Consider the following 16,637-nt stretch of genomic DNA (forward strand, 5'->3'; position numbering starts at 1 on the left):
ACAACATATGCAAATGTGCGATAAAATAATTGTCGGCGTTAATAGATTGATGAGTTAACGCGTAATTAACGCATTAATTTGCCCACTCCTAATATATATATATATATATATATATATATATATATATATATATATATATATATATATACACATACATATACACACGTACATATATATGTATACATATATATATATGTATGTGTGTTTATGTATGTATATGAATATATATATATATATATATATATATATATATATATACATACATATACACACATACATATATATGTATACATATATATATCCATCCATCCATTTCCTATATATATATGTGTCTGTATATATATATATATATATATATATATATATATGTATATATATATACATACATACATATACACATTCATATACAAACCCTGTTGCCATATGAGTTGGGAAATTGTGTTAGATGTAAATATAAACTGAATACAATGATTTGCGAATACTTTTCAACCAATATTCAGTTGAATATGCAACAAAGACAAAATATTTGATGTTCAAACTTGTAAAAAAAATAATCATTAACTTTAGAATTTGATGCCAGCAACACATGACAACCAAGTTGGATAAGGTGGCAATAAATACTGATAACGTTGAGGAATGCTCATTAATCACTTATTTGGAACATCCCACAGGTGTGCACGCTAATTGGGAACAGTTGGGTGCCATGTGAAACCTTTCAATCCGGTTTCAGGGCAAATCACTCCACGGAGACAGCCCTCGCAAAAATGACTAATGATCTATTGCTAACGATGGATTCTGATGCGTCATCTATGTTGCTGCTCCTCGATCTTAGCGCTGCTTTCGATACCGTCGATCATAATATTTTATTAGAACGTATCAAAACAAGAATTGGTATGTCAGACTTAGCCCTGTCTTGGTTTAACTCTTATCTTACTGATAGGATGCAGTGTGTCTCCCATAACAATGTGATCTCGGACTACGTTAAGGTAACGTGTGGAGTTCCCCAGGGTTCGGTCCTTGGCCCTGCACTCTTCAGCATCTACATGCTGCCGCTAGGTGACATCATACGCAAATACGGTATTAGCTTTCACTGTTATGCTGATGACACCCAACTCTACATGCCCCTAAAGCTGACCAACACGCCGGATTGTAGTCAGCTGGAGGCGTGTCTTAATGAAATTAAACAATGGATGTCCGCTAACTTTTTGCAACTCAACGCCAAAAAAACGGAAATGCTGATTATCGGTCCTGCTAGACACCGAACTCTATTTAATAATACAACTCTAACATTTGACAACCAAACAATTATACAAGGCGACACGGTAAAGAATCTGGGTATTATCTTCGACCCAACTGTCTCCTTTGAGGCACACATTAAAAGCGTTACTAAAACGGCCTTCTTTCATCTCCGTAACATCGCTAAAATTCGCTCCATTCTGTCCACTAAAGACGCTGAGATCATTATCCATGCGTTTGTTACGTCTCGCCTCGACTACTGTAACGTATTATTTTCGGGTCTCCCCATGTCTAGCATTAAAAGATTACAGTTGGTACAAAATGCGGCTGCTAGACTTTTGACAAGAACAAGAAAGTTTGATCACATTACGCCTGTACTGGCTCACCTGCACTGGCTTCCTGTGCACTTAAGATGTGACTTTAAGGTTTTACTACTTACGTATAAAATACTACACGGTCTAGCTCCATCCTATCTTGCCGATTATATTGTACCATATGTCCCGGCAAGAAATCTGCGTTCAAAGGACTCCGGCTTATTAGTGATTCCCAAAGCCCAAAAAAAGTCTGCGGGCTATAGAGCATTTTCCGTTCGGGCTCCAGTACTCTGGAATACCCTCCCGGTAACAGTTTGCGATGCCACCTCAGTAGAAGCATTTAAGTCTCACCTTAAAACTCATTTGTATACTCTAGCCTTTAAATAGACTCCCTTTTTAGACCAGTTGATCTGCCGTTTCTTTTCTTTTTCTTCTATGTCCCACTTTCCCTTGTGGAGGGGGTCCGGTCCGATCCGGTGGCCATGTACTGCTCGCCTGTGTATCGGCTGGGGACATCTCTGCGCTGCTGGTCCGCCTCCGCTTGGGATGGTTTCCTGCTGGCTCCGCTGTGAACGGGACTCTCGCTGCTGTGTTGGATCCTCTTTGGACTGGACTCTCGCGACTGTGTTGGATCGATTATGGATTGAACTTTCACAGTATCATGTTAGACCCGCTCGACATCCATTGCTTTCCTCCTCTCTAAGGTTCTCATAGTCATCATTGTCACCGACGTCCCACTGGGTCATTATTGTCACCAATGTCCCACTGGGTGTGAGTTTTCCTTGCCCTTATGTGGGCCTACCGAGGATGTTGTGGTGGTCTGTGCAGCCCTTTGAGACACTAGTGATTTAGGGCTATATAAGTAAACATTGATTTATCGATTGATTGATGATTGGGTGTAAAAGCAGCTTCCATGAAATGCAAAGTAATTCTCAAACAAGGATGGGGTGAGGGTCACCACTTTGTAAGTAAATTGTTGAACAGTTTTAGAACAACATTTCTCAACGAGCTATTGCAAGGAATTTAGGGATTTTACCATCTACGGTCCGTAAAATCATCAAAAAGTTCAGAGAATCTGGAGAAATCACTGTACGTAAGCGATGATATTACGGACTTTTAATCCCTCAGGCGGTACTGGATCAAAAACCGACATCAGTGTGTAAAGGATATCACCACATGGGCTCAGGAACACTTTATAAAACCAATGTCAGTAACTACAGTTGGTCGCTACATCTGTGAGTGCAAGTTAAAACTCTACATATGTATATGTATATATATATATATATATATATATATATATATATATATATACATACATATACACACATATATATGTATAAATACATATATATATATATATACACACACACACACACACACATATACACACACACACATATACACGCGCGCACACACAAATATATATATATATATATATATATATATATATATATGCCTAATAAATATATGTATGCAGAATTCATCAAATACATACTTTTGTGTAAACAAAGACTTCATCATTCAGGCAGAGATATACGTCACAAACAGTTTGTGTGTGCGTGCATGTGTGTGTGTGTGTGTGTGTGTGTGTGTGTGTGTCTGTTCATATTGTGTGTGACAGTGACATTTAAGGGCCGAGCAGTAAGTGGGCGTGAGGTTGCTCAATGAAAAGGCCACACTGTGTAACGCCACAGAGGGAGGCCATGCTTGACATCTGTGTGTGTGTGTGTGTGTGTGTGTGTGTGTGTGTGTGTGTGTGTGTGTGTAAATTAGCAAGTCTTGTCTCATGCTGCATACTGTGTCCAATTTCAGCAGAAGCAGCGACAGAACATCAAAACCTACAAAAGCAGCCCTACACCAAACTCCAAAGAAAAAGTGTCCCTTTTAGGGTTTTGCCGCATGCTTGCTATAGAAATTGACTTCCAGAAGAACATTGAAGCATTTGGGAATGCATCACTGAGAGCTCCTCTCTAGTACAAAGATCAATCACATGTCACCTGTTGCTCCAGAGGAACAACTATTACAACTTTGTTTACCACTGACCGGCAGTCAGTTTGTGAGCAGCGGGGGTGTGGCCAGGAGGTGAGGTGGCGTGATCGACGTCATTGTAGAATTTGCATAATTGGCTATGTTGCATTTATTTTTGATAAAGACTAAACTTAATATATACTTTTAAAGATCAGCCTGTTATAAGTTATTTGTATAAACATATTTTTATGTTTAAACGCAGACACACACACACACGTACGCCCTTGCTAGTGAGCAGCTCATCGCCAAGATAAGTACAACTTCATTGTCTAATTTCACAATTAACTTATCATTAGCATGAATGTATCTCTAGCGCAGATCTCAATCATGTTTTGACACGCCACCCCAGGGTAACCAACTTTTTTTTTTCTAACACAAAAGATGCTATCACTGCATAAAAGGGCCTGTTTGGAACTTCCTCACAGTTACATTTTTCTAGGGGGACAATTTGTTTGCGCCCCGTTTTTTGTTTATTTATCTGTGTCAAGTTATACGCTATTGCCTCTCACGCTCCCCCCAAAAGTGAAAGTTTATTAATGTATGTATGTCAAGATATACGCTATTACACTCTTGCCTCTCAAGCCCACCCTGAGGTGAATGTTTACTAATTTATCTTTGTCAAGGTATACAATATTGCCTCTCACACTGAGAGAAAATAATGTTCATTTAAATATCTGTGTGCGTCAAGTCATTCACTATTGCCTCTCACGCCCCCCCAGAAGTGAAAGTTTATTTATTCATGTGTCAAGATTTACACTATTGCCTCTAACACTTCCCTGAAGTGAGTTATTTAATTTATCTGTGCCAAGTTATATGCTATTGTCTCTCACGCCCCCCCAAGGTGAAAGTTTATTCATTTATCCGTGCCAATATATACGCTATTACCTCTCACGCTCCTCTGAAGTGAAAGTTTATTCATTTAAATGTGCCAAGCTATACGCTATTGCCTCTCACGCCCCGCCTGAAGTGAAAATGTGTTCATTTATCTGTGCCAATACACTATTACGCTATTGTCTCTGACACCCCCCCAGAAGTGAAAGTTAATTAATTTGTGTGTCAAGATTTACGCCATTGCCTTTCACGCCCCCCAGAAATAAAAATGTATTAATTTATGTGTGTCAAGATTTACGCTATTGCCTCTCACGCCCCTCTAGCAGTGAAAGTGTATTCATTTGTCTGTGCCAAGCTATACGCTTTTTCCTCTCACGCCCCCCTGAAGTAAAAGTTTATTCATTTATCTGTGCCAACATATACGCTATTGCCTCTCACGCCTCCCCTGAAGTGAAAGTTGATTCATTTATCTGTGCCAGGATAAAAGCTATTACGCTATTTATTGCCCTTCATGTCCTCTCTGAAGTAAAAGTTTATTTATTCATCTGTTTCAAGATTTACGCCATTGCCTCTCACGCTTCCCTGAAGTGAAAGTTAATTCATTTATCTGTGTCAGGCTATACGCTATTGCCTCTCACGCCCCCCCGAAGTGAAAGTTTGTTCATTTATCTGTGCCAATATATATGCTATTACGCTATTGCCTCTCACGCTCCCCTAAAGTGAAAGTGTATTCATTGATCTGTGCCAAGCTATATGCTATTGCCTCTCACGCGCCCCTGATGTGAAAATGTATATATTTATCTGTGCCAATATATATGGTATTGCCTCTCACGCCCCCCCTGAAGTGAAAGTTTATTCATTTATCTGTGCCAACGTATTAGTGAAGTGAAGTCAATCAATCAATCAATCAATCAATGTTTACTTATATAGCCCTAAATCACTAGCGCTTTTCTCTAGTGACTCAAAGCGCTTTTACATAGTGAGACCCAATATCTAAGTTATATTTAAACCAGTGTGGGTGGCACTAGGAGCAGGTGGGTAAAGTGTCTTGCCCAAGGACGCAACAGCAGTGACTAAGATGGCGGAAGCGGGGATCAAACCTGGAACCCTCAAATTGCTGGCACAGCCATCTACCAACCGAGCTATACCAGTTATTGCCTCTCACGCCCCACTGAAGGGAAAGTTTATTCATTTATCTGTGCCAAAATATACGGTATTGCCTCTCAAGGCCCCCCAAAAATTAAAGTTTATTAATGTATGTGTGTCAAGATATACACTATTACTCTATTGCCTCTCACGCCTCCCAGAAGTGAAAGTGTGTTCATTTATCTGTGCCAATATATATATATTACTACGATATTGCTTCTCACGCCACTCCAGAAGTGAAAGTTTATTAAGTTATGTGTCAAGATTTACCCTATTATGCTTTTGCCTCTCACGTTCCCACTGAAGTGAAAGTTTATTCATTAATCTGTGCCAAGATATAGGCTATTGCCTCTCACGCACCGCCAAAAATCAAAGTTTATTAATGTATGTGTGTCAAAATATAGGCTATTACACGATTGCCTCTCACGCCCCCCAGAAGTGAAAGTTTATTAATTTATGTGTGTCAAGATATAGGCTATTACACGATTGCCTCTCACGCCCCCCAGAAGGGAAAGTTTATTAATTTATGTCCGTCAAGATTTACGGTATTGCCTCTCACATTCCCACTGAAGTGAAAGTTTATTCATTAATCTGTGCCAAGATATACGCTATTGCCTCTCACACACCCCCAACAAAGAAAGTTTATTAATGTATGTGTGTCAAGATATAGGCTATTACACGATTGCCTCTCACGCCCCCCAGAAGTGAAAGTTTATTGATTTATGTTCGTCAAGATTTACGGTATTGCCTCTCACGTTCCCACTGAAGTGAAAGTTTATTCATTAATCTGTGCCAAAATATACGCTATTGCCTCTCACACACCCCCAAAAATTAAAGCTTATTAATCTATGTGTGTCAAGATATAGGCTATTACACGATTGCCTCTCACGCCCCCCAGAAGTGAAAGTTTATTAATGTATGTGTGTCAAGATATAGGCTATTACACGATTGCCTCTCACGCCCCCAAGAAGTGAAAGTTTATTAATTTATGTTCGTCAAGGTTTACGGTATTGCCTCTCACACTCCCCTGAAGTGAAAGTTAACTCACACCCCCCCTACCCCCCGCAACCCCCTCACACACATGTAACAACGCCTCTGTTTGAGGAGCACTGCTTTAGCGCTGCCTACCTTGTCGCTGTCCACGGTGTTCTGCGAGGTTCTGGAGGCGATGGAGATGGTGTCCGGCTGGCTGCCGCCGTCCCCTTGGCTGTCTCCGTCTTCGCCTCCGTCCCTGAACAAACACGTTTCACGAGCTGGCGTTATTTATTTTTTATTTTTTGATGTGTAACATGTCATCCTCCAGTGATAATACACTTTAAATTGATATTTAAAATACTAAGAAATGCATTTTATCTGCGGTAATGGAAGAGATTATTATTAATTTAGTGAAGTGCTCCACACTGTGTATGGAGACACATAATTAGCTGCTAGCTTGTCAGCCGGCAGACTTAAGATGAATACAGTGTCCTACAAGGGATCACCATTAACAGGCATTAATCGCCAATAATCGTCATAATCGCCAATAATATGCATTAATCAGCATTAATCCCCATTAATCAGCATTAATCGCCAATAATATGCTATAATAGGCATTAATCGCCATTAATCTGCATTAATCTTCATGAATCGGCATTAATCGGTATTAATCGGCAAAAATATGCATTAATCCGCAATAATCTGCATGAATCAGGATTAATTTGCATGAATCGGCATATTCTGCATTAATCTGCATTAAATTGCATTAATCGGGATTAATGGCCAATAATATGCATTATGCGGTATTAATCACATGAATCAGCATTAATTGCCATTAATCTGCATTAATTACCATTAATATGCATTAACCGGTATTAATCTGCATGAATCAACACCAATCGCCATTCATCTGCATTATTCTGCATTAATCGCAATTAACCTGCTTTATTCTGCAATAATGGCATTAATCGGGATTCATCACCAATAATACGCATTAATCGGTATTAATCTGCATGAATCGCCATTAATCTGCATTATTTTGCATTGATCGCCATTAATCTGCATGAATCGGCATTAATCTGCATTATTCTGCATTTATCGATAGTAATCTGCATAAATCGACATTAACCGCCATTCATCTGCATTATTATGCATTAATCGCCTTCAACCTGCTTTATTCTGCATTAATTGGCCTTAATCGGGATTAACCACCAATAATATGCATTGATCGGTATTAAACTGCATGAATCAACATCAATCAACATTCATCTGCATTAATCTACATTAATCGCAATTACCTGCATTATTCTGCATTAATTGGCATTAATCGGGATTAATCACCAATAATATGCAATAATCGGTATTAATCTGCATGATTCGGCATTATTCGCCAATAATCTGCATGAATTGGCATTAATCGCCATTAATCTGCTTTAATCACCATTGATCTGGATGGATCAGAATTAATCTGCTTTATTCTGCATTAATCGCCAATATGCATTAATCGGCATTAATCTGCATGAATTGGCATTAATCTGCATTAATCGGCATTTACTTGGATTGATCTGCGTTAATCACCAATAATCTGCAATAATCGCCATTAATCTGAATGATCGCCGTAATCTGCAAGAATATGCGTTAATAGTATAGAATAGAATAGAATAGAATAGAACAGAATAAAGAAAGTACTATATTGATCCCCAGGGGATATTCAGCACCACAGTTTGCTCACAGTAGACAATAAATACTATACAGCATTATTCACATCATACTCCTCTCTGAGCTGCCACCTTATCGTGGTGGAGGAGTTTGCGTGTCCCAATGATCCTAGGAGCTATGTTGTCCGGGGGCTTTATGCCCCCTGGGAGGGTCTCCCAAGGCAAACAGGTTCTAGGTGAGGGATCAAACAAAGAGCAGCTCGAAGACCTCTATGAAGAAGACAAAACATGGACCCAGATTTCCCCTGCCCGGACGCGGGTCACCGGGGCCCCCCTCTGGAGCCAGACCCGGAGGTGGGGCACGATGGCGAGCGCCTGGTGGCCGGGCCTGTTCCCAGCCCGAAGAGGCAACGTGGGTCACCCCTCCAATGGGCTCACCACCCATAGCAGGGGCCATAGAGGTAGGGTGCAATGTGAGCTGGGCGGCAGCCGAAGGCAGGGCACTTGGCGGTCCGATCCTCGGCTACAGAAGCTTGCTCTTGGGACGTGGAACGTCACCTCACTGGGGGGGAAAGAGCCTGAGCTAGTGCGCGAAGTGGAGAAGTCCCGGCTAGATATAGTCGGACTCACTTCGACGCACAGCAAGGGTTCTGGAACCACTTCTCTGGAGAGGGACTGGACCCTCTTCCACTCTGGCGTTGCCGGCAGTGAGAGGCGACGGGCTGCGGTGGCAATTCTGGTTGCCCCCCGGTTTAAAGCCTGTACGTTGGAGTTCAACCCGGTGGACGAAAGGGTAGCCTCCCTCCGCCTTCGGGTGGGGGGACGGGTCCTGACTGTTGTTTGTGCTTACGCACCAAACAGCAGTTCAGAGTACCCACTCGTTTTGGGTACACTCGAGTGAGTACAGGAAAGTGCTCCCCCGGGTGATTCCCTTGTCCTACTGGGGGACTTCAACGCTCATGTTGGCAACGACAGTGAAACCTGGAGAGGCGTGATTGGGAAGAATGGCTGCCCGGATCTGAACCCGAGTGGTGTTTTGTTATTGGACTTTTGTGCTCGTCACAGTTTGTCCATTACAAACACCATGTTTAAACATAAGGGTGTCCATATGTGCACTTGGCACTAGGAAACCCTAGGCCGCAGTTCCATGATCGACTTTGTAGTTCTGTCATCGGATTTGCGGCCTTATGTTTTGGACACTCGGGTGAAGAGAGGGGCGGAGCTTTCTACCGATCACCACCTGGTGCTGAGTTGGCTGCGATCGTGAGGGAGGATGCCGGACAGACCTGGGAGGCCCAAACGCATTGTGAGGGTCTGCTGGGAACGTCTGGCAGAGTCTCCTGTCAGAGAAAGTTTCAATTCCCACCTCCGGAAGAACTTCGAACATGTCACGAGGGAGGTGCTGGACATTGAGTCTATATGTACTATTATAATATTTTAATATGTACTACTTTAATAATAGGCTCATAGGACTCCGGAGGCAGTGGACAGGTACCGACAGGCCAAGCGGTGCGCAGCTTCAGCGGTCGCGGAGGCAAAAACTCGGACATGGGAAGAGTTCGGGGAAGCCATGGAAAACGACTTCCGGACGGCTTCGAAGCGATTCTGGACCACCATCCGCCACCTCAGGAAGGGGGAGCAGTGCATTATCAACACCGTGTATGGTGCGGATGGTGTTCTGCTGACCTCAACTGCGGATGTTGTGGATAGGTGGAAGGAATACTTCGAAGACCTCCTCAATCCCACCAACACGTCTTCCTATGAGGAAGCAGTGCCTGGGGAATCTGTGGTGGACTCTCCTATTTCTGGGACTGAGGTCGCTGAGGTAGTTAAAAAGCTCCTCGGTGGCAAGGTGAAGAGATCCGCCCGGAGTTCCTTAAGGCTCTGGATGCTGTGGGGCTGTCTTGGTTGACAAGACTCTGCAGCATCGCGTGGACATCGGGGGTGGTACCTCTGGATTGGCAGACCGGGGTGGTGGTTCCTCTCTTTAATAAGGGGGACCGGAGGGTGTGTTCCAACTATCGTGGGATCACACTCCTCAGCCTTCCCCGTAAGGTTCATTCAGGTGTACTGGAGAGGAGGCTACGCCGGATAGTCGAACCTCGGATTCAGGAGGAACAGTGTGGTTTTTGTCCTGGTCGTGGAACTGTGGACCAGCTCTATACTCTCGGCAGGGTTCTTGAGGGTGCATGGGAGTTTGCCCAACCAGTCTACATGTGCTTTGTGGACTTGGAGAAGGCCTTCGACCGTGTCCCTCGGGAAGTCCTGTGGGGAGTGCTCAGAGAGTATGGGGTATCGGACTGTCTTATTATGGCGGTCCGCTCCCTGTACGATCAGTGACAGAGCTTGGTCCGCATTGCCGGCAGTAAGTCGAACACATTTCCAGTGAGGGTTGGACTCCGCCAAGGCTGTGGTTTGTCACCAATTCTGTTCATAACTTTTATGGACAGAATTTCTAGGGCGCAGTCAAGGCGTTGAGGGGTTCCGGTTTGGTGACCGCAGGATTAGGTCTCTGCTTTTTGCAGATGATGTGGTCCTGATGGCTTCATCTGACCGGGATCTTCAGCGCTCACTGGATCGGTTTGCAGCCGAGTGTGAAGCGACCGGAATGAGAATCAGCACGTCCAAGTCCGAGTCCATGGTTTTCGCCCGGAAAAGGGTGGAATGCCATCTCCGGGTTGGGGAGGAGACCCTGCCCCAAGTGGAGGAGTTCAAGTACCTAGGAGTCTTGTTCACGAGTGAGGGAAGAGTGGATCGTGAGATCGACAGGCGGATCGGTGCGGCCTCTTCAGTAATGCGGAGGTTGTACCGATCCGTTGTGGTGAAGAAGGAGCTGAGTCGGAAGGCAAAGCTCTCAATTTACCGGTCGATCTACGTTCCCATCCTCACCTATGGTCGTGAGCTTTGGGTCATGACCGAAAGGATAAGATCACGGGTACAAGCGGCCGAAATGAGTTTCCTCCGCCGTGTGGCAGGGCTCTCCCCTAGAGATAGGGTGAAAAGCTCTGCCATCCGGGAGGAACTCAAAGTAAAGCCACAGCTCCTTCACATAGAGAGGAGCCAGATGAGGTGGTTCGGGCATCTGGTCCGGATGCCACCCGAACGTCTCCCTAGGGAGGTGTTTAGGGCACGTCCAACCGGTAGGAGGCCACGGGGAAGACCCAGGACACGTTGGGAAGACTATGTCTCCCGGCTGGCCTGGGAACGCCTCGGGATCCCCCGGGAAGAGCTAGACGAAGTGGCTGGGGAGAGGGAAGTCTGGGTTTCTCTGCTTAGGCTGTTGCCCCCGCGATGGATGGAAAGATGGATGGATTATTCACATGTGAATAATATAAATATATTATACATATATTCTACTTTTAAGTGCAGTCAAGAATGAACCTATGCATTACACAGTCTGATGGCTGTTATTCTGCATTAATCGGCGTTAGTCGCCATTAATCTGCATTAATCGTGATTAATCGTCAAGGCAATCACATACCTTTCTTTGAATATGGGTCGATACTGATCGGTGGCCGATACTAAAAAAACAAAAACGCTTTCAACCAAAATGGCCGACTTATTTTATAGCATGTCTCTTGAGACTTTTTTTGTGTATTAACATAAAAATTATTTTGCTAAGTGAAATTTTTCAATCAGCCTTGTATTTTTGAGCAGGGAAAAACAAAAAAAACTCAAAACAAAACAGAAATTTTAAGAAATTTCCTAAAATGGTGCAGTTGTAATTGTTTTCGAAAGGGTATTTTGCAAAATGAAAGCGTCACCTCTTGGCGGTGTTCCGAGGTTTGGCGAGTGCCGCCGTCTTTGGCAGCTGAACGGGCTCTTTCAGCGCCCCCTTCAGGTGGGTCATTCTCTCCTGGATCACCTCCCTGATGTTCTTGATCCACTCCTGCTTGGCCTCCACACCCGACGCCTGCACCACCGGCAGCAAGCCATGCGTTACATAACATCCATGTTCCATACATACGGTGTAGTCCATTGCCGGCATGTTAACTCTCGAAGCTAACTTCACAGGTATAGACCTCTTTTGGGAGTTGGCCCACACTAACACTAACTATTTTAGCTCATTCTGCAGGTATACTAATTGGGGTCGTATATTTTGGTTCTTAATGGATGCTAACAGCATGTGAGAAATAACAAAAATATTTGTCTCTGAGGTGTACACCTGTGAAATTCACTAATAAAATAGCATGCTAATGTAAACGTGCATATCATAACAAAATACATGCCTCTAGGTGATAAAATTAGCTAAAAACGCTAGCATGCTATTGTTAACATGCTAAGAGTTAACATACATCACATATCACAATATTTGACTCTGACATGTACGTCTGTAAAATTACCTAAAAAGCTACCGTGCAAATTTTAGAATGCTAACATTAAAATACGTTAATAATGTTAAAGTTAAAGTACCAATGAATGTCACACAAACTCTTGGTGTGGCGAAATTATTCCCTGCATTTGACCCATCACCCTTGATCACCCCCTGGGAGGTGAGGGGAGCAGAGGGCAGCAGTGGTGCCGCGCCCGGGAATCATTTTTGGTGATTTAACCCCCAATTCCAACCCTTGATGCTGAGTGCCAAGCAGGAATGAGTCCGATTTTTATTGTCTTTGGTATGACTCGGCCAGGATTTGAACACACAACCTACCGATCTCAGGGCGGACACTCTAACCAATAGGCCACTGACTAGTGTGCACAGATTCAAACCGTTCCAAAGTCAAAATGAAATAAAAAGCTAACTTGCAAACGTTTTTGGCTAACTTTACAGGTATAAACCTCACAGTCATACATTTTGGTAATTGACGCATACACACTGTTAGCATGTCGGCTATATCAGCTAATTTCGCAGATGTATGCTTGAGTGATACATTTGATTACTTGATGGCTGCTAACAGCATGTGTGAAATAACAACATATTTGACTCTGAGGTGTACACCTGTAAAATTAACTAAAAAAGTAGCATGCTAAAGCCAACTTGCTAACGTTTTTGGCAAACTTTACAGGTATGAACCTCACAGTCATATATTTTGGTACTTGACGCATACACACTGTTAGCATGTCGGCTATTTCAGCTAATTTTGCGGGTGTACGCTTGAGTCATACATTTGATTACTTGATGGCTGCTAACAGCATGTGTGAAATAACAAAATATTTGACTCTGAGGTCCATCCATCCATCCATCCATCTTCTTCCGCTTATCCGAGGTCGGGTTGCAGGGGCAACAGCCTAAGCAGGGAAACCCAGACTTCCCTCTCCCCAGCCACTTCGTTTAGCTCTTCCCGGGGGATCCCGGGGCGTTCCCAGGCCAACCGGGAGACAAAGTCTTCCCAACGTGTCCTGGGTCTTCCCCGTGGCCTCCTACCGGTTGGACGTGCCCTAAATACCTCTCTAGGGACACGTTCGGGTGGCAACCTGACCAAATGCCCGAACCACCTCATCTGGCTCCTCCCGATGTGAAGGAGCAGCGGCTTTACTTTGAGTTCCTCCCGGATGGCAGAGCTTTTCACCCTATCTCTAAGGGAGAGCCCCGCCACACGGCGGAGGAAACTCCATTCGGCCGCTTGTACCCGTGATCTTATCCTTTCGGTCATGACCCAAAGCTCATGACCATAGGTGAGGATGAGAACGTAGATCGACCGGTAAGTTGAGAGCTTTGCCTTCCGGCTCAGCTCCTTCTTCACCACAACGGATCGGTACAACGTCCGCATTACTGAAGACGCCGCACCGATCCGCCTGTCGATCTCACGATCCACTGTTCCCTCACTCGTGAACAAGACTCCTAGGTACTTGAACTTTTCCACTTGTGGCAGGGTCTCCTCCCCAACACCAAGATGGCATTCCACCCTTTTCCGGGCGAGAACCATGGACTCTGACTTGGAGGTGCTGATTCTCATTCCGGTCGCGTCACACTCGGCTGCGAACCGATCCAGTGAGAGCTGAAGATCCCGGTCAGATGAAGCCATCAGAACCACATCATCTGCAAAAAGCAGAGACCTAATCCTGCGGTCACCAAACCGTAACCCCTCAACGCCTTGACTGCGCCTAGAAATTCTGTCCATAAAAGTTATGAACAGAATCGGTGACAAACGACAGCCTTGGCGGAGTCCAATGCTCACTGGAAAGTGTCCGACTTACTGCCGGCAATGCGGACCAAGCTCTGGCTCTGATCGTACAGGGAGCGGACCGCCACAATAAGACAGTCCGATACCCCATACTCTACGAGCGCTCTCCACAGGACTTCCCGAGGGACACGGTCGAATGCCTTCTCCGAGTCCACAAAGCACATGTAGACTGGTTGGGCAAACTCCCATGCACCCTCAAGAACCCTGCCGAGAGTATAGAGCTGGTCCACAGTTCCATGACCAGGACGAAAACCACACTGTTCCTCCTGAATGCGATGTTCGACTATCCGGCGTAGCCTCCTCTCCAGTACACCTGAATAAACCTTACGGGGAAGGCTGAGGAGTGTGATCCCACGATAGTTGGAACACACCCTCCGGTCCCCCTTCTTAAAGAGAGGAACCACCACCCCGGTCTGCCAATCCAGAGGTATCGCCCCCAATGTCCACGCGATGCTGCAGAGTCTTGTAAACCAAGACAGCCCCACAGCATCCAGAGCCTTAAGGATCTCCTGGCGGACCTCATCCACCCCTGGGGCCTTGCCACCGAGGAGCTTTTTACCTACCTCAGCGACCTCAGTCCCAAAAATAAGAGAGTCCACCACAGATTCCCCAGGCACTGTTTCCTCATAGGAAGACGTGTTGGTGGGATTGAGGAGGTCTTCGAAGTATTCCTTCCACCTATCCACAACATCCGCAGTTGAGGTCAGCAGAACACCATCCGCACCATACACGGTGTTGATAGTGCACTGCTTCCCCTTCCTGAGGCGTCGGACGGTGGTCCAGAATGGCTTCGAAGACGTCCGGAAGTCGTTTTCCATGGCTTCCTCGAAATCCTCCCATGTCCGAGTTTTTGCCTCCGCGACCACTGAAGCTGCACACCGCTTGGCCTGTCGGTACCTGTCCACTGCCTCTGGCGTCCTATGAGCCAAAAGGACCCGATAGGACTCCTTCTTCAGCTTGATGGTATCCCTCACCGCTGGTGTCCACCAAGGGGTTTTAGGATTGCCACCCCGACAGGCACCAACTACCTTGCGGCCACAGCTCCGATCAGCCGCCTCGACAATAGAGGTGCGGAACATGGTCCACTCGGACTCAATGTCCAGCACCTCCCTCGTGATATGTTCAAAGTTCTTCCGGAAGTGGGAATTGAAACTTTCTCTGACAGGAGACTCTGCCAGACGTTCCCAGCAGACCCTCACAATGCGTTTGGGCCTCCCAGGTCTGTCCGGCATCCTCCCCCACCATCGCAGCCAACTCACCACCAGGTGGTGATCGGTAGAAAGCTCCGCCTCTCTCTTCACCCGAGTGTCATTGTCGTTGCCAACGTGAGCGTTGAAGTCCCCCAGTAGGACAAGGGAATCACCTGGGGGACCACTTTCCAGTACTCTCTCGAGTGTTCCCAAAAAGGGTGGGTACTTTGAACTGATGCTTGGTGCGTAAGCACAAACAACAGTCAGGACCCACCCGAAGGCGGAGGGAGGCTACCCTTTCGTCCACCGGGTTGAACTCCAAAGTGCAGGCTTTGAGCCGGGGGGCAACAAGAATTGCCACCCCAGCCAGTCGCCTCTCACTGCCGGCAACGCCAGAGTGGAAGAGGGTCCAGTCCCTCTCGAGATAAGTTGTTCCAGAGCCCTTGCTGTGCGTCGAAGTGAGTCCGACTATATCCAGCCGGAACTTCTCGACTTCGCGCACTAGCTCAGGCTCTTTCCCCCCCAGTGAGGTGACGTTCCACGTCCCAAGAGCTAGCTTTTGTAGCCGAGGATCGGACCGCCAAGTGCCCTGCCTTCGGCTGCCGCCCAGCTCACATTGCACCCGACCTCTATCGCCCCTGCTATGGGTGGTGAGCCCATTGGAGGGGTGAACCACGTTGCCTCTTCGGGCTGTGCCCGGCCGGGCCCCATGGGAACAGGCCCGGCCACCAGGCGCTCGCCATCGTGCCCCACCTCCGGGCCTGGCTCCAGAGGGGGGCCCCGGTGACCCGGGTCCGGGCGAGGGAAATCTGGGTCCATGCTTTTTCTTCTTCATAATGGTCTTCGAGCTGCTCTTTGTCTGATCCCTCACCTAGAACCTGTTTGCCTTGGGGGACCCTACCAGGGTGCATAAAGCCCCCGGACAACATAGCTCCTAGGATCATTGGGACACGCAAACTCCTCCACCACGATAAGGTGGCAGCTCAAAGAGCTGAGGTGTACACCTGTAAAATTAACTAAAAACCTAGAATGCTAAAGCCAACTTGGTAACGTTTTTGGCAAACTTTACAGGTATAAACCTCACAGTCATATATTTTGGTACTTGACGCATACACACGGTTAACATGTCGGCTA

At 45.7% G+C, this 16,637-nt stretch overlaps 1 protein-coding gene across 3 annotated transcripts in view; it reads right to left on the reverse strand.

Annotated features, from left to right (window-relative positions):
* Window positions 1-16,637, reverse strand: part of LOC133538161 (kalirin-like) — a 259,495-nt gene that overhangs the window by 94,101 nt on the left and 148,757 nt on the right. For all 3 annotated transcript variants that reach the window (XM_061879521.1, XM_061879520.1, XM_061879519.1), the window contains exons 37-38: window positions 11,953-12,101; window positions 6,684-6,786 (exon numbers count right to left, since the gene is read on the reverse strand). In XM_061879521.1, coding sequence (XP_061735505.1) covers window positions 6,684-6,786; window positions 11,953-12,101 — 252 coding nt within the window. The remainder of the gene's footprint in view (window positions 1-6,683; window positions 6,787-11,952; window positions 12,102-16,637) is intronic.

Source organism: Nerophis ophidion, linkage group LG19 (genome assembly GCF_033978795.1).
Source record: "Nerophis ophidion isolate RoL-2023_Sa linkage group LG19, RoL_Noph_v1.0, whole genome shotgun sequence".
Classification (NCBI taxonomy): Eukaryota; Metazoa; Chordata; class Actinopteri; order Syngnathiformes; family Syngnathidae; genus Nerophis; species Nerophis ophidion.